This window comes from Rhinoderma darwinii, chromosome 3 (assembly GCF_050947455.1).
Source record: "Rhinoderma darwinii isolate aRhiDar2 chromosome 3, aRhiDar2.hap1, whole genome shotgun sequence".
Taxonomy (NCBI): domain Eukaryota; kingdom Metazoa; phylum Chordata; class Amphibia; order Anura; family Rhinodermatidae; genus Rhinoderma; species Rhinoderma darwinii.
Window position 1 is genome coordinate 234,152,497 of NC_134689.1, and position 22,777 is coordinate 234,175,273.

The 22,777-nt window shown below is 40.7% G+C and overlaps 1 protein-coding gene across 1 annotated transcript in view; it reads left to right on the forward strand.

The window, feature by feature from the left end:
- The window catches only part of UCN3 (urocortin 3), a 40,657-nt gene extending 20,944 nt beyond the window's left edge, over positions 1-19,713 (forward strand). The window contains exon 2 of the mRNA XM_075855100.1: positions 18,852-19,713. Within this exon, the coding sequence (XP_075711215.1) occupies positions 18,867-19,331 (465 nt within the window). The 5' untranslated portion in view covers positions 18,852-18,866 and the 3' untranslated portion in view covers positions 19,332-19,713. The remainder of the gene's footprint in view (positions 1-18,851) is intronic.
- The last annotated feature ends 3,064 nt before the right edge of the window (positions 19,714-22,777 follow it).

Below are 22,777 nucleotides of genomic sequence, written 5' to 3' on the forward strand. Positions count from 1 at the left end.
CCATATACTAATGTGCCGCAAACAGGAAGTTAATATCACCAACCATTCCCATTTTATTTAGGTGTATCCATATAAATGGCCCACCTTGTATTATATCAGACCATTTAGATGCATGAAGTGTAGTATCCATAGAGGGGAAAAGGCGAGTGAAAGACCAAAATCATAAAATGTTGTTTGGGCCCACTGCCAATCTCAGTAGGACCACCATTTGGCTTTTTTTAGCGCTAATTTTGCTTGGTAGTAGTTTCTTTGGTGTTTTATTGGAATTTCAATTTATAATGTGGGGGAATAAATCTAAACTTTGTGGAGTATATCAGGGCATAATAAGGTGGTATAATAATGGGGTAAATAAATAATAAAATTATTAAACCATAGATGTGTGGTATGCTTTGAAGCAATCCTTTATGCACATGACAGGATTTTCGGGACAGTTGTCGAACTAATTAACCCCTTAAGGACGCAGCCTAGTTTTGGCCTTAAGGCTCAGAGCCCATTTTTCAAATCTGACATATTTCACTTTATGTGGTAATAACGTCGGAATGCTTAAACCTACCCAAGCGATTCTGAGATTGTTTTCTCGTGACACATTGGGCTTCATGTTCGTGGTAAAATTTGGTTGATATATTCAGTGTTTATTGGTGAAAAATGTAAAAATGTAGAGAAAATTTTGAAAAAATTGAATTTTTCAGAATTTAAATGCATCTGCTTGTAAAACAGACGGTTATACCACCCAAAATAGTTACTAGTTCACATTTCCCATATGTCTACTTTAGATCGGCATCGTTTTTTGAACATTCTTTTATTTTTCTTGGACGTTACAAGGCTTAGAACATAAACAGCAATTTCTCATATTTTTAAGAAAATTTCAAAAGCCTTTTTTTAAGGTACCTCTTGAGTTCTGAAGTGGCTTTGTGGGGCCTATGTATTAGAAACCCTGATAAAACACCCCATTTTAAAAACTAGACCCCTCAAAGTATTCAAAACAGCAGTTAGAAAGTTTTTTAACCCTTCAGGCATTTCACAGGAATTAAAGCAAAGTGGAGGTGAAATTTGCAAATTTCATTTTTCTTGCTGAATTTAAATTTTATTCTTTTTTTTTCTGTAACACAGAAGGTTTTACCAGAGAAACACTACTAAATATGTATTGTCCAGATTCTGCAGTTTTTAGAAATGTCCCACATGTGGCCCTACTGCGCTCGTGGACTAAAACACAAGCCCTAGAAGCAAAGAAGCACCTAGTGCATTTTGAGTCCTCTTTTTTTATTAGAATATATTTTAGGCAGCATGCCAGGTTTGAAGAGGTGTTGAGGTGTCAAAACAGTAGGAATCCCCCAATAGTGACCCCATTTTGGAAACTACACCCCTCAAGGAATTCATTTAGGGTTGTTGTTACCATTATGACCGCACAGTTTTTTCACAGCACGTATTTGATTTGGGCTCTGAAATTAAAAAAATGTCATTTTTTCCAATAAAATGTCATTTGTGATCAAAATTTCTTATTTTCACAGGGAACAAAATACCCCATTTTGTTGCCCAATTTGTCCTTAGTGTGGCAATACCCCATTTGTGGTGATAAACTGCCGTTTGGGCCCATGGGAGGGCTCAGAAGGAAAGGAGCGCTATATGTTTGTTGGAGTCCAGATTTTGTTGGATTGGTTTTCGGGTGCCATGTCGCATTTGCAGAGCCTCAGAGGTATCAAAGCAATGGAAACCCACCAAAAGTGACCCCATTTTGGAAACTACACCCCTCAAGGAATTCATTTATGGTTGTTGTTAGCATTTTGACCACACAGTTTTTTCACAGCACCTATTTCAATTGGGCTGTGACATTAAAAAAATGACATTTTTTCCAATAAGATGTAATTTTTTACCAAAATTTCTTATTTTCACAGGGAACAAAATACTCAATTTTGTTGCCCAATTTCTCCTGAGTGCATCAATACCCCATTTGTGGCAATAAACTGCCGTTTGGGCCCATGGGAGGCCTCAGAAGGGAAGGAGCGCTGTGTGTTCTTTGGAGTACAGATTTTGCTGGTTTGGTTTTCGGGTGCCATGTCGCATTTGCAGAGCCCCAGAGGTATCAAAGCAATGGAAACCCACCAGAAGTGACCCCATTTTGGAAACTACACCCCTCAAGGAATTCATTTATGGGTAATGTGACCATTTAGACTCCATAGTTTCTTCACAGAACTTATTTGAATTGGGCTGGGAATTAAAAAAATATATATTTTTTCCAATAATATGTCATTTTAGCTCGAAAATTCTTATTTTCACAAGAAATAAAATACTCCATTTTGTTGCCCAATTTGTCCTGAGTGCGGCAATACCCCATTTGTGGTGATAAACTGCCGTTTGGGCCCATGGGAGGGCTCAGAAGGAAAGGAGCGCTGTGTGTTTGTTGGAGTACAGATTTTGCTGGATTGGTTTTCGGGTGCCATGTCGCATTTGCAGAGCCCCAGAGGTGTCAAAGCAATAGAAACCCACGACAAATGACCCCATTTTGGAAACTACACCCCTCAAGGAATTCATTTATGGGTGTTGTGACCATTTTGACCCCATAGTTTTTTCACAGAACTTATTTGAATTGGGCTGGGAATGAAAACAAAATTATTTTTTTCAAATAATATGTAGTTTTGGCTGAAAATTTCTTATTTTCACAAGAAACAAAATACCCCATTCTGTTGCGCAATTTGTTCTGAGTGCCGCAATACCCCATTTGTTGTGATAAACTGCCGTTTGGGCCCATGGGAGGGCTCAGAAGGAAAGGACCACCATTTGGCCTACTGGGGATTTTATAGTGCGAAGTCATGTATGCAGAAGCCCCTGAGGTACCAGTACAGTTGAAACCTGCAAGAAGTGACCCCGTTTTAAAAACTACACCCTTAAGGCATTCATCTAGAGGTGTAGTGAGCATTTTGACCGGAGACCTACACCCCATAAACTGTAATGTGGGTTCTCCCGGTATGGCAATACCCTACATGTGGCTGTTATCAGCTGCCTGGGTACACAGCAGGGCTCAGAGGGGAAAGACGAGGGGGGATAAGCTGTGTGAAGTGCATCAGGGTAAGTAAAATTGGGGTATATTATAAACCAAGGGATGTATGATAAATTTTAAAACACTTTCATACAGAGCTCTGGTTATTCGGGACACGTGTCACATTGATATATTGTGTCATCCATTATCGCCCTCTTATAGCAGACTTTGCACCTCTTTTGACTTTTTCCCTTCTTGCCAGTTTGGGGAACTTCTCCTGGAAAGTGTTGCCCTGGTACGATGCGTGTGGGCCCGCTTCCAGAAGTACTGGGTGCCCCCCCTTCTTGGTCCCTAAAGATTAGGTTCTTGATAATCACCTCTTGAAATTCCAGGAAAGTTCCCGTCTGGCCTGCACATCGACGTAGCATGTACGCATTGTACAATGCCCTCTGTATGATGTGCCCGGCCAGCTTCTTATACCACACCGCATGGCGCTGTAGGGCTTCAGGGCTTGATCTTACAAGTCCATCCCTCCCATGTACCTATTGTAGTCCAGGATGCAGTCTGGTTTGGGGGTGGCCTTTCCTTCATATAGCCTAAATCTGTAGGTATACCCGGATGCACTCTCACAGCTTATACATCTTCACGCCATACCTTGCCCTCTTACCCGGCAGGTACTGGCGGAATTGAACCCTCCCTTTAAAATGTACCAGGGACTCATCAATAGAAATACACTTCTCGGGGGTGTATGCTTGGGAAAACCGGGCACTGGAACGGTCTAATAGGGGTCTCCGTTTATACAAACGGTCAAAACTGGGGTCATCTCGGGGTGGGCACGGCTCATTATCTGTATAATGTAAGAAGCGAAGTATTGCCTCATTTATTTATTTTTTTAGGTTCCAGTTCAGTTCTGAAGTTGCTTTGAGGGGCCTATATATTAGAAACCCCTATCAAATACCCCATTTTAGAAACTAGACCCCTCAAAGTATTCACAACAGCATTTAGAAAGTTTATGAACCCTTTAGGTGTTTCACAAAAATTTAGAGCAAAGTAGAGGTGAAATTTACATTTTTTTTTTGTCAGAAAATGCTCTTTATACCATTTTTTTTATAACACAAAAGGATTTATCAGTGAAACGCAACTTAATACATATTGCCCAGATTCTGCAGTTTTGCGAAATATCCCACATGTGGCCCTCGGGCGGTAATGGACTGAAGCGCCGGCCTCCGAAGCAAAGGAGCATCTAGTGGATTTTGAAGCCTCTTTTTTATTAGGCACCATGTCCGGTTTGAAGAGGTCTTGTGGTGCCAAAACATTGGGAACCCCCCTAAAGTGACCCCAATTTGGAAACTAGACCCCTTGAGGAATCCATTGTAGTTTTCTTGGGGTGCATGCGGCTTTTTGATCAGTTTTTATTCTATTTTTAGGTGGCGTGATGACTAAAAAACAGCAATTGTACGATTGTTTTTTTTTTCTTTTTTTTTTACAGCGTTCACCATGCGCTATAAATGACATATTCACTTTATTCTGCGGGGCGATACGATTACGGCGATACCAGATGTTTATAGTTTTTTTTATGTCTTATGGCGTTTGCACAATAAAATACGTTTTGTAAACAATCATTCACTTTTTGTGTTACCTTATTCTAAGAGCCAAAACTTTTTTATTTTGCAATCAATAAAGCCGTGCGAGGACTTATTTTTTGTGTAACGAACTGTAGTTTCGATCAGCACCATTTTTAGGTACATGCGACTTTTTGATCTCTTTTTATTCCATTTTTTGGGAGGTGAAGTGACCAAAGAATTGTGATTGTGGTACGGTTTATTATTATTTTATTTTACGGCGTTCACCGTGCGGGATAAATAATGAAATAATTTTGTAGTTCAGGCCGTTACGGACGCGGCGATACCAATTATGTATAGTTTATTTGTTTTTTATATATTTTTATTAATAATAAAGGACTGATAAGGGAAAAAGGGGGATTTTTACTTTTAATACTTTTAAATCTTTTTTTTTCTTATTTTTACACATCTTTTTTTAACTTTTTTTTTACTTTATTACTTTGTCCCACTAGGGGACATGAGGGCAGGAGGCCCTGATCGCTATTCTAATACACTGCACTACATGCGTAGTGCAGTGTATTAGAACTGTCAGCTACTCACTGACAGCAAGCATAGTGGGTCCTGACGTTGTCAGGACCCACTAGGCTTCCGTCTATGGCATAGCCGGACACCATTGTTTGGTGTCCGGTTGCCATAGTCACCATCGCCGGCCGCTATCGCGTAGCAGGCCGGCGATGGCAGCTTAACCCCTAAAAAGCCGCGATCTCTATAGAACGCGGCTTTTAAGGGGTTAATCAGCGGGGACACAGCGATCGGTCCCCGCTGTAGGAGCTGTGACAGCTGCTGAACAAGACAGCAGCGTCACAGCTCCTGTATGTGTCGGGAGGACGGCCGAAACGGCCGTTACTCCCGAGACGTTCTATTACGGCATGGAGCGCGAACGATACAGCTGCCATGACGTAATAGTACGTCAAGGAGCGGGAAGGGGTTAATAAATGTTATCCATTCTTATCCCTCTTTTGAAACACACTTTGCACCTTTTTTGGGTCCTTCCCTTTTTTGCAGTTTGGGGAACTTCACTGGGAAAGTACTGTCATGGTACAAGACGGGTGACCTCGCTTCCAGCGTATATTATGACGTTTTGGGGCAGATGTGCTTGGGCCCCTCCCTGCCTTCCCAAATATTAGGGCCTTGTTAACCATCTCTTGAAACTGAAGGAATGAATGTTCCCATCTGGCTTGCACATCGAGATAGCATGTTATACAATGCCATCTAGACGATGTGCACGGCCAGCTTTTTGTACCATGGCTATTTGCTAATTGGTAAATCAGGCTATTGTACAAAATATCCGTATTGCCTAATCTTTGGCTTCTTCGCTAGTCCCATATGCAGAACAAGGCACCAAAATGTCATCATCTTAGCTGAATTCACGGGGTCCGCCTTTTGGGTTTTGGGAAAGAAACTGCTGGACGTGTAAATTAGTCTGGGCCATCATTTTGCGTTATGAGAGTTATCTTTTTTTCCATTAACGGAGCTGTGTATAGGCTTTTTTTGCAGGACAAGCTGTCGTTTTTATTGGTATTATTTTGGGGTACATGTGATTTTGTGATCACTTTTTCTTTCATGTTTGGGAGATGATGAGACCAAAACACATTATTTTTCTTTTTTTACGGCGTTTATCGTGCAGGCTAAATAACGTGATATTTTTATAGTTCAGGTCGTTATGAATCATAAATATTTTTTTCCAATAATAAAGGACTTGATAAGGGAAAAGGCAATATAACTTAAAACTTTTATTTATTAACTTACTATTTTTTACTTTTATTTTTAGTCCCTCTAGGGGACTTGAAGGCCTGATCTTCTATTTGCAAGTATAATAAATGGCACTACTTATATAGTGCAATGTATAATAACTTTCAGTTTTAGACTGTCAGGCAGCCTATAAGGCTGTACATGGCAGATTAGGAGGCAGTTGTCAGGCCTCCGGTTGACATAGCAACCCATCGGCACCCTGTGCCACTTGCGGGGGAGCGATGGAGTAGAGAGGGAGCCCCGCGACATATAAGGGGTTAAACGGCTCCCACTGTTGATGATGCAGTTCAAGTTCTGAGCCGGCGACACCCGCAGTTCGCGGGAACTGCTTCTCTCCCATCACGTACGTATATGGCCTGGGGCGGGAAGGGGTTAATTAAATCTAAATCTGTGAATTTTTTTTAACCAGTTCAGGACCACCCACTGTATGTAGGTTTAAGCTTTCTGCCTGTGTGATTGGGCAGCTGAATGTCGGGTGCCCGGCACTCAGAGACTTCTAGGGACCCTAGAAAGTAGACAGAAGCATTTTTCACTGCTTTTGTCTTCTCGGTACTTATGTAAACAGCGCTCAATGAGAGCTGTGTATAGAATGGAGGCAGCAGCAGCTATTGGTCTCATTGTCACATGATCGCCGGTAGTAGGAGGCTGCTGGGTCTAACTAGACCCAGCACCACCCTAACAATGACAATAGTCGATATAACAGGGCTAGTTTTCCCTGATGGCCCAGTTCACACCGTTTTTTGGCGCCTTTCTTGAAGCAGAAACCACGTCAAAAACCGCACCAAAAAACTACCGAAATCTCCTCCCATTGATTTCAATGGGAGGTGGAGGCATTTTTTCCTGCGAGCGGAAAAAAACGCTCATGGGAAAACTAAGCATCATGCCCTTTCTTCAGGCATTTCCGCCTCTGTCCTCCTATTGACATCAATGGGAGGCGGAGAAATCGGTTTTCACCTGCGGCACTCAATGGTCGCCTGAAAGTAGATTTTTCTGCCTGCAAAAAACTCTGTGTGAGCAGTGCCTAACTAGCACTGCTATGTAAATTATAGTGTAAACAAAATAAAATGAAGTAACGTCCCCTAAGCTACATGCACACGTTGCGTATTTTGCTTCGGAAAATATGCAGCAAAACGGCAGGAAACCGCAAGAAATTCACAGCAAAAAAAACGGAGCTGATGGTGCGTTTTTTAATGCGGTTTCCACATTTTCCTGCGTAAATCGCGGCGTTTTAATGCTGTGGGTTTTGCGGCGTATTTGTCCATAACTAGGAAGATAGAATTCATAAGTGGAAACGCAAGATAAATTGACATGCCGCGGTATTGAAAATACGCACCACTGGTCAATTTACGTCCCGAAAAATAACACAGTGTGGACATTAGATTCCCTGGAATCTCATTGCCTATGCTGGTACTGTATTACGCTGCGGTTTTGCTGCATGCAAATACATGTGGCAAAACTGCACGTAATATGCATCGTGTGCATTGACCCTAAAGGTATTTTCTGACCTTTGAGGGACAGGCTATAATAATAAAAAATAATAGTAAAAAAACTAAAATAATTTTTAAAAAAATGACACACAAAATACCCCACAAAAAACACTCTCTCCACCAACCTTTGGTATAACCCTAGCCCTGACGCAATTACCCTAAAACAGACATGTAATATATCAATATTTACGAAAGACAATGACAATCGCATATAAAAAGTCTATTTTAGGGTAACACTATACTATTACCAGAAAAAATTTACTTATTCTTTTACTATTTGTTTCAAACTATAAACCTAAAAATGTTTAAAAAGCAAAAATTATGTGTGTAAAAATAATAAGAAGAGAAACCTGCATTGATCACGAAACAAAACATCTCAAAAATCAAGTCGCTTGCCCAATAAACAAAAAAGTTATAGCCGTTTAACTAACGCTTTCTAAAAATGGCTAAACGGTGTCTGGTCCTGATTCGGTTAATGCATAAATGTTAATTTATATTTACTTTTAGGTATAAAGATTAAAAAATACCACCGAGCATTTGTTAATTAATAGACGGCGACAGCTGTTAAAGATTTCATTGTCTTAACTCTTTTCCAAGAACTGTTAGGTAATTTCATAAATTAGAAATAAAACTGGGCTAAATATAAATGGGTATAAAAAGTTTTCAATATTTTTCTATGGTCATAATTGTAAAAGAATGGTACATTTTGTTTTTGCTAGTACTGCATTATTTAGTAAAACTAACTTTTTAACAGTCAGGCTGGGTTCACACGACCTATTTTCAGACGTAAACGAGGCGTATTATGCCTCGTTTTACGTCTGAAAATAGGGCTACAATACGTCGGCAAACATCTGCCCATTCATTTGAATGGGTTTGCCGACGTACTGTGCAGACTACCTGTAATTTACGCGTCGTCGTTTGACAGCTGTCAAACGACGACGCGTAAATTGACTGCCTCGGCAAAGAAGTGCAGGGCACTTCTTTGCCACGTAATTTGAGCTGTTCTTCATTGAACTCAATGAAGCACAGCTCAAGATTTACGAGCGTCTCAGAGCGTCTCAGACGCCTCGTAAATTACGAGGAGGAGCATTTACGTGTGAAACGAGGCAGCTGTTAACAGTCTGTCTTTTCACACGTAAATGCCTCTCATCGTGTGAACATACCCTTAGGGTATGTGCACACGATAGCTGTCATTTAGGTCTGAAAAGACAGACTGTTTTCAGGAGAAAACGGCTGCCTCGTTTCAGACGTAAATGCTCCTCCTCGCATTTTGCGAGGCTTCTCTGACAGCCGTAAATTTTGAGCTGTGCTTCATTGAGTTCAATGAAGTATGGCTCAAATTACGTCTGAAAGAAGTGTCCTGCACTTCTTTTGACGAGGCTGTATTTTTACGCGTCATCGTTTGACAGCTGTCAAACGACGACGCGTAAATGACAGGTTGTCTGCACAGTACGTCGGCAAACCCATTCAAATGAATGGGCAGATGTTTGCCGACGTATTGTAGCCCTAATTTCAGGCGTAAAACGAGGCATAATACGCCTCGTTTACGTCTGAAAATAGGTCGTGTGAACCAAGCCTTAGGGTATGTGCACACGTAGTGACCAAAAACGTCTGAAAATACGGAGCTGTTTTCAAGGGAAAACAGCCCCTGATTTTAAGACATTTTTTGAGCAACTCACGTTTTTCGCTGCGTTTTTGCGGCGTTTTTTACGTCCGTTTTTGGAGCTGTTTTCATTGGAGTCTATGAGAAAACGGCTCCAAAAACGTCCAAAGAAGTGTCCTGCACTTCTTTGACGAGGCTGTAAAGGATCTGCCAGGCACAGCTTCGGGGTTAACTTCCATAGGTAATCAGTCTTCACCTGAGTCTATCTCTCTGAGACTGACTCCAGCTTCCACCACTCAGGCTGGCAGGCTTAGGAGTGGGAGAGCCTATCGCAGCCGGGCCAGACTTAGCTAGCTCCCGCCCTCTGTCTATTTATACCTGCCTTTCCTGTTCCTCCTTGCTTGTGATTCTTTCCGTGTGGTTTCCTGGCCCAGCTACAGCTCCTAACTATTTGATCCTGCTCCATACTGACCCAGGCTTTCTGACTACTCTTCTGCTCTGCGTTTGGTACCTCGTGCTCTCCTGGTTTGACTTGGCTTGTTCACCACTCTGTTGCTCACGGTGTTGCCGTGGGCAACTGCCCCTTTCCCTTTGCTTTATATTCCCTTGTATGTTTGTCTCGTGCACTTACTGAGCGTAGGGACCACCGCCCAGTTGTACCCCGTCGCCTAGGGCGGGTCGTTGCAAGTAGGCAGGGACAGAGTGGCGGGTAGATTAGGGCTCACTTGTCCGTTTCCCTACCCCTATCATTACAGAGGCAGTCATTTTACGCGTCGTCGTTTGACAGCTGTCAAACGACGACGCGTAAATTACAGGTCGTCGGCATAGTACGTCGGCAAACCCATTCAAATGAATGGGCAGATGTTTGCCGACGTATTGCAGCCGTATTTTCAGACGTAAAACGAGGCATAATGCGCCTCGTTTACGTCTGAAAATAGGTCGTGTGAACCAAGCCTTATTGGTAAGGCATAGAGGGTTAGTAGCAATGATGACAATAGCCCTGACCTGATACAAATAACAGTCCCTCTTACTGGGCCGTTGGTCTCACACACAAGGGGTTACAAACAACTTCCTACAAATGAGAGACACGGTCTTTTGGAATGTTACACAATATACTGGCGGCAATGCGGAGCAATGGTGGCTCACAAGCTTCACTTCTGGTCAGAGCTTTCAACTCCTCCCTGATACAGGTGTAGTATCCTCTTTATGGCCCTCTCTCGCTTTGGCCCTTTTCAATCTCCATTGTGGGGAGGCTCCCTGGCAACTCCATCTACAGTTTGGCAATTTCTCTTGTGGGGTAGCTCCCTGGCAACTCCACTCACCTAATCAACCTCACTGCTTTGCTGGGAGGCTCTGTGGAAATTTGACCCGCCATCAATAAATCCACTCTAGCTCCAGGTTCTCTCCATCCTCTTGTACTTGCTTGCACCACCACCACACAGTACTGCTCATAGGGCTGTAACCCACCCACTGACTGACCCTGTTTGGTGGGAACAGACGCATTTTATCACTTTTACACCACCCAGTGTGAGGCACATAGCGCTCCTATGCTAAATGCATCCTCACAGTGTTGGCGCAGAAAATATACTAAAAGATGTCCGTTTCTCAAACCCAGGCCAATGATCAGGCAAACAAGCTTTCATATGAATGCTCGTTTCCAATTATTGCCCAGTGTAAACAGGGCAACGAGCAAATGTCCGTTCATCGGCTGATCGTATCGTTTATGCAGCAGAAAATATTACACCGCGTTCCAAATTATTATGCAAATTTTATTTTTCGCTGATTTTCCTAAATAGTCGACAGATTTTTTTTTTTGAAGTAAAAACTCAAAATGCACTGTTTCAAATTATTATGCACAACAGAGATCAAAACATTTTAAAGGTTGTAAAGAGAACTAAAATGGTAATTTGTTGAATTTGCAGCATCAGGAGGTCATGTTTACAGAAATCAAAAGCTCTTTCAATCAAAAAAAACTTAACAGGCCAATTAACATGTTAACATAGGACACCTTCTTTGATATCACCTTCACAATTCTTGCATCCATTGAATTTGTGAGTATTTGCACAGTTTTTGCTTGAATATCTTTGCAGGATGTCAGAATAGCCTCCCAGAGCTTCTGTTTTGATGTGAACTGCCTCCCACCCTCATAGATATTTTGTTGAGGATGCTCCAAAGGTTCTCAATAGGGTTAAGGTCAGCGGAACATGGGGGCCACACCATGAGTTTCTCTCCTTTTATGCCCATAGCAGCCAATGACACAGAGGTATTCTTTGCAGCATGAGATGGTGCATTGTCATGCATGAAGATAATTTTGCTACGGAAGGCACGGTTCTTATTTTTGTACCACAGAAGAAAGTGGTCAGTCATAAACTCAACGTACTTTGCAGAGGTTATTTTCACACCGTCAGGGACCCTAAAGGGGCCTGCCAGCTCTCTCCCCATGATTCCAGCCCAAAACATGACTCCGCCACCTCCTTGCTGACGTCGCAGGCTTGTTGGGACATGGTGGCCATTCACCAACCATCCACTACTCCATCCATCTGGACCATCCAGGGTTGCACGGCACTCATCAGTAAACAACACGGTTTGAAAATTAGTCTTCATGTATTTCTGAGCCCACTGCAACCGTTTCTGCTTGTTTAGGGGTGGCATTGTTTAGGGGTGGTCGAATAACAGCTATATGCACACTTGCAAACCTCTGGAGGATCCTACACCTTGAGGTTCGCGGGACTCCAGAGGCACCAGCGGCTTCAAATACCTGTTTGCTGCTTTGCAATGGCATTTTAGCAGCTGCTCTCCTAAGCCTATTAATTTGTCTGGCAGAAACCTTCCTCATTATGCCTTTATCTGAACGAACCCGTCTGAATCAGCCAGAAATCTTTTCACAGTACGATGATCACGCTTAAGTTTTCTTGAAATATCCAATGTTTTCATACCTTGTCCAAGGTATTGCACTATTTCACGCTTTTCGGCAGCAGAGAGATCCCTTTTCTTTCTCATATTGCTTGAAACCTGTGGCCTGCTTAATAATGTGGAACGTCCTTCTTAAGTAGTTTTCCTATGATTGGGCACACCTGGCAAACTAATTATCACAGGTGTCTGAGATTGATTACAATGATCCAAAGAGCCCTAAGACACAATACCATCCATGAGTTTCATTGAAAAACTAATAATTAAATGTTTATGACACTTAAATCCAATGTGCATAATACTTTGGAACACGGTGTAGCGATGTCGGTAGCAAATCTCCCTGAGTAAGCATGATGGTAATGCATGGAGACGAGTAATCGTAGTAACGATCGCTCGTCCCCATACATTACTGATCATAGCCCCTCGCGAAAAGAGAAAACAAGCGCCTATCAACGAGCTGTCTCAATGATCGGCACTTTTTATGGACAAAATTGGCAGGTGTAAAAGGACCCTAAGTCCCCATCAACTGCAAAAAAGAGCACGTTACAATAAGAAAAAAAGATTTTTTTGTAAAAGTAGTAAAATATAAAAAAAACTATATCAATTTGGTACCACCGTAATTGTATTGAGTCGCAGAAAAAAATTAAGTTGTCGTTTTTACTGCACGTTGAAAACAGTAAAAACCCAAAAAACAATAGAGGAATCATAGTTTTTCCCATTTTCAATTTCCCAGTACATTAAATGGTACTTTAAATGGTGTCAACAGAGACTACAACTCCCTCTGCAATAAATAAGTCCTCACACCAATCTATTGTCGGAAAAATAAAAAAGTTATGGCTCTTGGAAGGCGGGGAGTGAAAAACAAAAATAAAAAAGCAAAAAATGGATCAGTCCAGAAAGGGTTAATTAATTTCTGATAAAAAAAAATATATGACCACATGTGGGGTATTGCCGTACCCGGGAGAAATTGCTTTACAGATGTTGGGTGCTTTTTCCTCCTTTATTCTTTGTGAAAATGAAAAAATGCAAGATTTTATTGAAAATAATGTTGATATTCATTTTAATGGCCTAATTGTAATAAAATCTGCAAAAGGCCTGTGGGGTCTAAATGCTCACTATACCCCTACATAGATTCCTTAAGTGGTGTCGTTTCCCAAATGGGGTCACTTTTGGGGGGTTTCCACTGTTTTGGTCCCTCAGGGGCTTTGCAAATGTGACATGACACCCGAAAACCATTTCAGCTAAATTTGAGCTGCAAATGACAAATAGCGCTCCAAACAGCAGTTTATTACCACATATGGGGTATTTCCGTAATCGGGAGAAATTGTTTTGCTTTACAAATGCTGGGATGTTTTTTCTCCTTTATTCCTTGTGAAAATTAAAAATTTCTACATTTTTTCAGAAAAAAATTAGTTTCATATTCACAGACTTATTCAAATACATTTAGCAAAAAAAACTGTGGGGTAAAAATGCTAACTATACCCCTAGATAAATTCAATGAGCGGTGTAGTTTCCAAAATGGGGTCACTTTTGGTGTTTTTTTTTTTTTACTGTTTTGGCACCACAAGACCTCTTCAAACCTGACATGGTGCCTAAAATATTTTTTTTTTGTAAAAAAAGGAGGCCTCATCTAGGTGGTCCTTTGCTTCTGAGGCCTGTGTTTCAGTCCATTAGGACACTAGGGCCACATGTGGGATATTTCTAATATCTGCACAATCTGGGCAATAAATATTGAGTTGCATTTCTCGTGTAAAACCTTCTGTGTTACAGAAAAAACTGTATTACATATGAATTTTGGAAAAAAATACTTTGGTTTAATTTCTAAAGGGAATTAAAACACTTTCCTAAAGGGTTAAAACACTTTCTGAATGCTGTTTTGGATACTTCGGGGGTGCCGTTTTCAAACTGGGGTGATTTATGGGGACTTTCTAATATATAAGGCCCTCAAAGCCGTTTTAAAACTGAACTGGTCCCTGAAAAAAATAGCCTTTTGAAATTTTCTAGAAAATATGAGAGATTGCTGCTAAAGTTCTAAGCCTTGTAACGTCCTGGAAAAATAAAAGAATGTTCAAAAAATGATGCAAACATAAAGTACACATATGGGATATATGAAATAGTAACTATTTTTTTGTGGTATTACAGTCTGTCTTACAAGCAGATAAATGTAAATTTAGAAACATGCAAATTTTTGCACATTTTCTCTAAATTTTGGTGTTTTTCACACATAAATATTGAATTTATTGACCAAAGTGTTTTTACTAACATAAAGTACAATATGTCACGAAAAAACTATCTGAGAATCACTTGAATAGGTAAAAGCATTCCCAAGTTATTACTACATAAGTTAACACATGTCAGATTTTAAAATATCGGCTTCGTCCTCAAGGCCAAAACAGGCTCAGTCCTGAAGTAGTTAAAATTAGTTGGAGGATCTGAAACATTTAAAGAGGCTCTGTCACCAGATTTTGCAACCCCTATCTGCTATTGCAGCAGATAGGCGCTGCAATGTAGATTACAGTAACGTTTTTATTTTAAAAAAACGAGCATTTTTGGCCAAGTTATGACCATTTTTGTAATTATGCAAATGAGGCTTGCAAAAGTCCAAGTGGGTGTGTTTAAAAGTAAAAGTCCAAGTGGGCGTGTATTAGGTGCGTACATCGGGGCGTTTTTAATACTTTTACTAGCTGGGCGCTGTGAAGAGAAGTAACATCCTCTTCTCTTCAGAACGCCCAGCTTCTGACAGTGCAGATCTGTGACGTCACTCACAGGTCCTGCATCGTGACGGCCACATCGGCAGCAGAGGCTACAGTTGATTCTGCAGCAGCATCAGCGTTTGCAGGTAAGATCGACTTACCTGCAAACGCTGATGCTGATGATAATATGCATAAAAAAGTGAATCCATGTATAAAATATGTTGATATAATCAGTAAAAACATATATTAAAGTGACCAGTGCATTAATTTCAGTGCAACATCTCTCAATATAGAGTACAAATATGTATATGATTATATGAACATATTTTATACATGGATTCACTTTTTTATGCATATTATATAATTGCACTGTGTACTGTATACTTTGTGTATCCTCATATATATGTGGTATTACACACTGTTTGAATTAGCTTGAGAAAGGTTCAGGTGTGAACCGAAACGTTGCTCATTCTTCCACCTGGTGGTGAATAAACCAACATCTCCCCAACGCTGAAGTCCTGGTGCTGTTACTTGTTCTTTTGTTTTTGGTATTCTTATCTAAGGAGTTGATTCGTCCTTCTACTGGTAACGTGCACATGGCCTGATGTTCAGTTTGCATTGAGTGCTGTGTTTTCCTCTACCCTATTATATATATACATATATATACATAGATATATGTATGTGTGTGTGTATGTATATATATATATATATATATATATATATATATATATATATATATACATTTTCTAGATAGTAGATATGTATGCATTTTGCCAAGTGTAGACACCATGAGTCAGAATTAGGCCTCATTCAAATTTTAATCCATGTTTAACTGTCCGTAATCCGGATGTAACCGACACACCAATGCATACACACAGGTGCAATACATCCTTCTAATCGAAACCTAAAGTATTTTCTTCTAAGAATAGTATGGTGCAGAATATGGCATGTTTGAATGGCACTGTGGTGGTGATCGGGACCGGCCTTAAAATGGTGTATTAGTGCTCAAATAATCTAATCATTCAGTGTACAAATAACATTGCTGTAAAGAGTCCAATTAATAATGGCACACAGTTGCCTAAATACCACTGTCCAGTGAATGAAACTGCATCCTGTGCAGCTGTGTTCCATTAGCTTCAGGCACCAAGTGTGAGATTGGTGGTGCAAGCTACTGAAACTTAGGCCAAAAGAACTAGGATTGTACAGCTCACACACATTTAAGGCCAGCCCTGGTGGTGACCATAACAATATCACAAGCCCATATTTTGGTGATAACAGTGTAATGCATATCTGGTATTCAAAATAATGGAAATCAGAATCCCTTGGCTAGACAATAGCATTTTTGCAACAATTAAATAAAAGAACAAAAATAAGTGAATTACTTAGAATTGTACAAAAAAACAATAAAATAAATAAAATAAAGGGAATCCTAAGTTTTTATTGCCAACCTTAAAATACTGCTTATTGTAGCCCCTAACCTCTGAACTTCTGCTTATGGCAGCACTTTTAAGACAAATAACTGTAATATTCCCTGCTGTAAATAATACTTACAAGCATGGATCATTCGCCTATATATTAAAAAGGTTTTTGAAAAAGCAAAACAAAACACAGAAATAGCCGCAAGTGGGGTAAAAATAATAAATAGGCACATACTCACCTTGCAAAACCCCCTCCCTTTACAATGGCTCAAAGTCTGCAGTGGTGACGTGCCGACCATATTACTAAACATTATCGCTGTACCAGTGAAAGTCTGCCATGGTCAAGTGTTGATTACAACACACTACTACTGTAAAAGTATGCCTATTTGTTATATTTTACCATATACAGCTATTTCTGCTTTTTCTTTTTAAAGGGATAATTCTATGTATACTGAGGGTATGTTCACACGCAGTGGTTTCAGACGTAATTCGGGCCGTTTACGTCTCAAATTACGCCTGAAAAAACTGCACCATTACGCCTCCAAACATCTGCCCATTGCTTCAATGGGATTTACGGTGTTCTGTTACCACGAGGCTTAATTTTACGCGTCGCTGTCAAAATACGGTGCGTAAAAAGACGCCCGCGAAAAAGAAGTGCATTTCATTGACTCCATTGAAGAACAGCTCCAATAAGGGACGTAAAATACACCGCTAAAAACGCGAGTTATTACAAAAGCGTCTGAAAATCAGGAGCTGTTTTCGCTTGAAAACAGCTCCATATTTTCAGACTTTTTTGCTAAGCGTGTGAACATACCCCGATAGTGGCTATATATATAAATAGAAGAATCCACATGGTGGATTTTGGACATTGAGTGCTGCTTATTTCCGTTTGTGTGTGTGTATATATATATATATATATATATATATATATATATATAGCAAAAGAAAACAGCAGCACACACTAGAGAAAATTTATAGGTGCCAAGCAAGCCGTCCAGATCCAGGGACTAGGTAGTATATAAAAATAGAAATCTTGCAGCACTCAAAATAGTGAAAATAAAGTGGTTTATTCAGCCAACAAACAGCGACGTTTCTGTCCTACAATAGGACCTTTATCAAGCTTTCTATTTTTATATATATATATATATATATTTTTTTTTTTTTAATTCTTTTATTTTTTTAAGTTTCAAGAAAATAGGTCTCAGTGACAATGACTGGAAGTTAAATAGTAACAGCTTTCAACAGGTAATACAAAATGTACAGCAAAAACAGAGATGGCTTTAGTTAAAGAAAATGGCACTAAAATGGACACTTGGCAAAAAGAAAAGTAGGCAAAGCTTATAAACTTTAGACAGTTTTTCTTTCTAATGCTACCATATAGTGTCCACATAACACTGCCACACAATACTACCAATAAATGACCAAATAAAATCACCATTTACTGTCTAAATATAATTGGTAAACAATGTCTAAATAGTGATGGAGTTAATAGTAAGTCCCTGGTGGTCTAAGTCTGCGAAGGGGTTAATGGTAAAGTCACAGGAAATACGGGCCCTGGGCAATTAACCAGTTTGCCACCCGATTAAACCGGCCCTCAGTAAAAAAAACAATGTGATACTGAGAGAAATAAAAATGGATGCAGTTACAGTCCAAAAAGAGAAATCTAAAATGAACAAGTTATTATTATTTACAGTTTCTATATATGATGTCAGGGTCCCCATCTATCAGCCTTGGTACTGGAATTGTTGCAGGAGATCTGAACTTGTTAACAAATCTAATATACCGCAGCCTGTAGTTCTCCATTGCCTGTCTGCAAGTTCTTTGTAAATGTTCCGAAAACTCCTAAGTACCCAAATCATGTCCGGAGTTAAAGAGACATTGAGGAGGGGGATGCAGCTGCAGCAGTATCTTTTCTTCAGTGTCTGTGTAAGACTGCATGCTGTAAAGGGAGCAGCAGCAGCATGAAACATCTGATAGGCTCAGAGCACACAGCACAGATTTCAATCACAAGTACAAAGAGAGAAAATTTGCTTTTTCCTTGTAGAGGTAAGGAAAAGACCCAAAATATGCACGTTACTTATAACAATTCTGGCTGCACTACATCTAAAATACTTCTACAAATACCTAAAGAGGGGTTGGGATTATTTTTTTTGTAACGATAGCTACATTTTAAGGTAATGTGTGAGGTAGGCTTAAATTGGTGGGAAAACCATTGTCGTCAATATGTCTAACTGCTTCAAACTGCACACTTTTCTTCTTTCCTCATGAAACCGTCCATGCATGTGAATGACATATACCTAGCATACAGTCTTAATGAAAAATGTTATATATGAATATATTTCTGTTTTGCATTAAATCAAGGAATTAAACGATTTTGTTTCTGTTTCCATAGGTGCATGGTGGAAGTATGCCACACACTAGGCTACTCCTGCTACTGCTCATATTGTGCATGGCCCGTTCAAGTCTCCACTATAACTTTTACAAAACAGAGTCAATTTTCAGCTGTCTCAAAAAATCCCTTGAGGAGGCCAAAAGGAGAAGTTTAGAAGACAATTCGGTTCTTAGTAAGAGGGGCTATGACTTTGGACCAAGTGATAACCTTTTATCCCAAGAGGAAGAGGAGGAAGAAGAGGATGAGAAAGAGAAAAGGACATTTCCAGCTGCGCGGTACAGATATCTGTCACAGGCCCAGGTAAAGGGCAAGGTTTATCAAAACAAGGCAAAAAGTGACCGTCGGACCAAATTCACTCTTTCATTGGATGTACCAACTAATCTAATGAACATCCTGTTTGACATTGCAAGGGCTAAAAACATGAGGGCAAAGGCTGCAGCAAATGCTCAACTGATGGCCCAGATTGGTAGACGAAAGTAAGGCTGGCTAGGCCGTGTGTGGCTCACACAGGTAGATAAATTAGCACAGGACTTGTGTCATAAAATCTCTCCTGTCCCACACATGGCCGAGCGTTGGAACTTTTCTTTGTACAGTACACTGCTATATTATGAGTCCTTCAAAGCTGCATTTACTTCCTACATGTCTATGCCCAAGGGGTGATATGTCACCCCCCCTTGCCCTCTTTTATAATTCATTAATAAAATTATTTTGTTCTATTTTGTTACATTTTCTCTATCTTTATCTCTTCCCCAACTCTGTATTTTGGCTTTATCTGTGTCCTATGGATTTTAATATATCTTATTTTTATTCTCTGTTTACTATTTCCTTTGTAGTAGTTCTGTTCCTTTACATTGAGATTATAATGCACAAATTGAAAATTATTAAAAAAAAAATGTTTGCATCTCTTACTGTGATGTTTTTTTTTTGTTTTTTTTTTATTTTATTAAAACAACTCATTTCTGAAACGTTCAAGATTTCCTGTTTATGTGTCTGGTCTTTTCAAGCCCTTTCTAGAAAATCAACAAAATAAAAATAAAAAAAAGAAACATGCTGCTGTACATAATTATTTTTATAAATGGGGAAGTCTCTACCTGCATCCAGTACAGAGTGACTAGTGTGCAACAAATATGAACTGCAACATAATATTCATCTTCAGCCAAATATTCACACCCATTCACTTCAGGGAGTTATATAAATAGCATAGCACAGTGAGCTATTCTGTTTCTGTAATCCCGGCCCCCTCTCCACACAGTCTGCTCCTGGATGCGGCGGCCAAGAGCCGCCCCAGCAGGTGGAGATGAGAATAACCCCCTAAAGAGGTTGTGAAGTCACCTGTACCCCGCAACGATCCGCCACTACGTCTGCCTCCGGCACCGGACGATATCGCCAGAAGCAGATGGCTCCGGTCAAAGAATAGAGGCCGAGCTGCAGTACTGCAGCTCTGCTCCTATTCAAGTGAATAGGAGCAGAGCTGCAGTTCTGCAGAACGGCCGCTATGCAGTGGTCAGAGCAATCTGCTTCCGGCTCCAACTACTTCATACCATTCAAAACATCCGGTGCCCGAAGGCAGCCGGAGTGGTGGATAGGTGCGTGGTCCGGGTGTTGGACACACACCGATCATATACAGATGACCTATCCTGTGGATAGGTCATCAGTTGTCAGAAAGAGGAAAACCCCTTTAACTCCTTAATGACCGCCAACTGTCTTTTGACGACAGGTGGTGCATGTCCTTAGCCTACAGCAACGTATTTTGGTGTTGCTGTAGAAGAGGCTGATGAGCGCTCCCTTGAGCGCTCATCCTCTAGGTAGGAGCTGTAACTAACAGCTCCTGATCTTAGTGCAGCCTGCTAAATACAGCTGGGGTCGGAAAACATTTGGACCTCAGCTGCTTAACTCTTTGATCGCTGCGGTCTGTGATCTCGCCATCGGAAACCCGGTGACGTGATGAAACACCGGGGAGTCCCTCTGCAGTCAGACCTGGGGACCTACAAAGGGCCCGTAATAACCTGAAGAATTAATCGAACGGGTTATTTAACGTATGACGGGTGTGAAACGTGAACGGGATAAGAAATAAACAAGATGAACGATGCCGAGAATCGCTTTTTCTTATATTCACGCCATAAAAAAAAAAATTCTACCTGCAAACTATGAAAAAAAAATACAATTCCTCCCGCATAAAACGAGGCCTCATACGGCCACATCAATGAAAAAATAAAAAAGTTATGGCTGCTGAAATGCAGAGAGGTAAAAACTTTTCAGGCCCGGTCATTAAGGAGTTGAGCAACTTTCATGTATACCGTACATTTGGGGGATGATTTTATGATTTTTCTAAGGTCCTTTGGAAAATAAAAGTACCAATCTGAATAGTTGTTACTTTTACAACTATTCCACTTTTCCTTTGTACAAGTGATATACGGTATCTCTCACTTCAATACCTCAATATTTTTGCTTTCTGTCAATAATGCTCTAACATGTTTGGGGCATACATTTGAAGTTTAAAGGGACAGTGTCATGATTTTTTTTATTAATTTATGTGTTTTTATTTAATAAAATATTATATTGACTTTATTTAATTTTTCACACACAAAGTTTTTTTGTATTAACACTTTCTTACTTGACTTTAGGGACAGAAGATTGACACCCGTCTCAACCATGGCCCCACCTTCCCCTCCAATAAAGACTCAACTACCATTATTGGTGTAAGGCCATAGCAGCCATATTTATTAACAAAATTCTCATAAATAACTTTTCATAAATAACTTTACATAAAATACAATGTAAAATGACAAATAATCAACAAAACATCCTAGAAGATATTACCCTGTTCTATCTTCTCCATTTTGGGGGGAAAACGATCCTTAGAAGCAGTCTCCATTTTTTTAATCCCTACTCTCCAAGTAAGGAAAACACCTTACCCCTAGCCGTCCACACCTGGCCTAAGGGCACCATAATACAACTATCCAACTATTCCTGGGGGACTCCTTCCCCCCAGGACTCCATTCGTTGTATTACACCTTCAGATGCACGGCCCATTTTCGTGCACCTGAGCATAAAATTTCTGCCTCCAAGGACCCCTTCTCCCCGCCACAGACGGACCACAGTGAAACCTTACCGGAGGCCTTCCCGTCAAACCCTAAGGGCTAATTCCAAACCGTCCTGCAAGACCGAACACCACATATCTATGCCAACCGGGATAAGGTGAACCATCGCTGCGGCGAAATCCCGGGGACAGTATCTCCAGTTCTTTGTGTCGCACTGCAAAACCCCCATTACAGCGGATAAAACGTGACACCTCTTTATGTTCAACCCCTCAACACTCCTAGCATTCCGCCACGCCTGTCTGACCACGATATCCGACCAGATCACAATCAAATTAGGAAACGATGACCAGAGCCTTAACAGGTCTATTTTGATGTCCCGCACAATCTCTCTAGAGGGGCGGATTCCCAAATCGTTACCCCCGACGTGTAGCAACAAGATATCCGGAGGCCTATCCATACCTGCATAGAACTGGACCTCCGACAACACCCTGTTCCAAAGCATACCCCGGAGCCCTAACCAGCGAACCTGCATATCTGACCTGTGAAAGCCCAATTGCCGACCGTCAGGTCGAAAATCAGCTCGCAGTGCACCCCAGTACACGTATAAATGGCCAACAATCCACACCAGACACGCCGCCGCTCCTGAAAATAGAAATAACAACATTGCAGACAAAACACCACCACAACACCCCCTGCATTTTCAAGCAAGAACACCACCACTATAACAACTGAGGACGGACATACCCCTTGAACCTAGCAGATTCCCAACACCCAATCTTTTTAATCACAACATCCCCCAGACCCCACCTGTAGCTGCCCCAATCCGAAAGGAATGCGAACAGAACTCCCTAGCATCCAAACCCAGGGCCACCAAACACTTTCGGA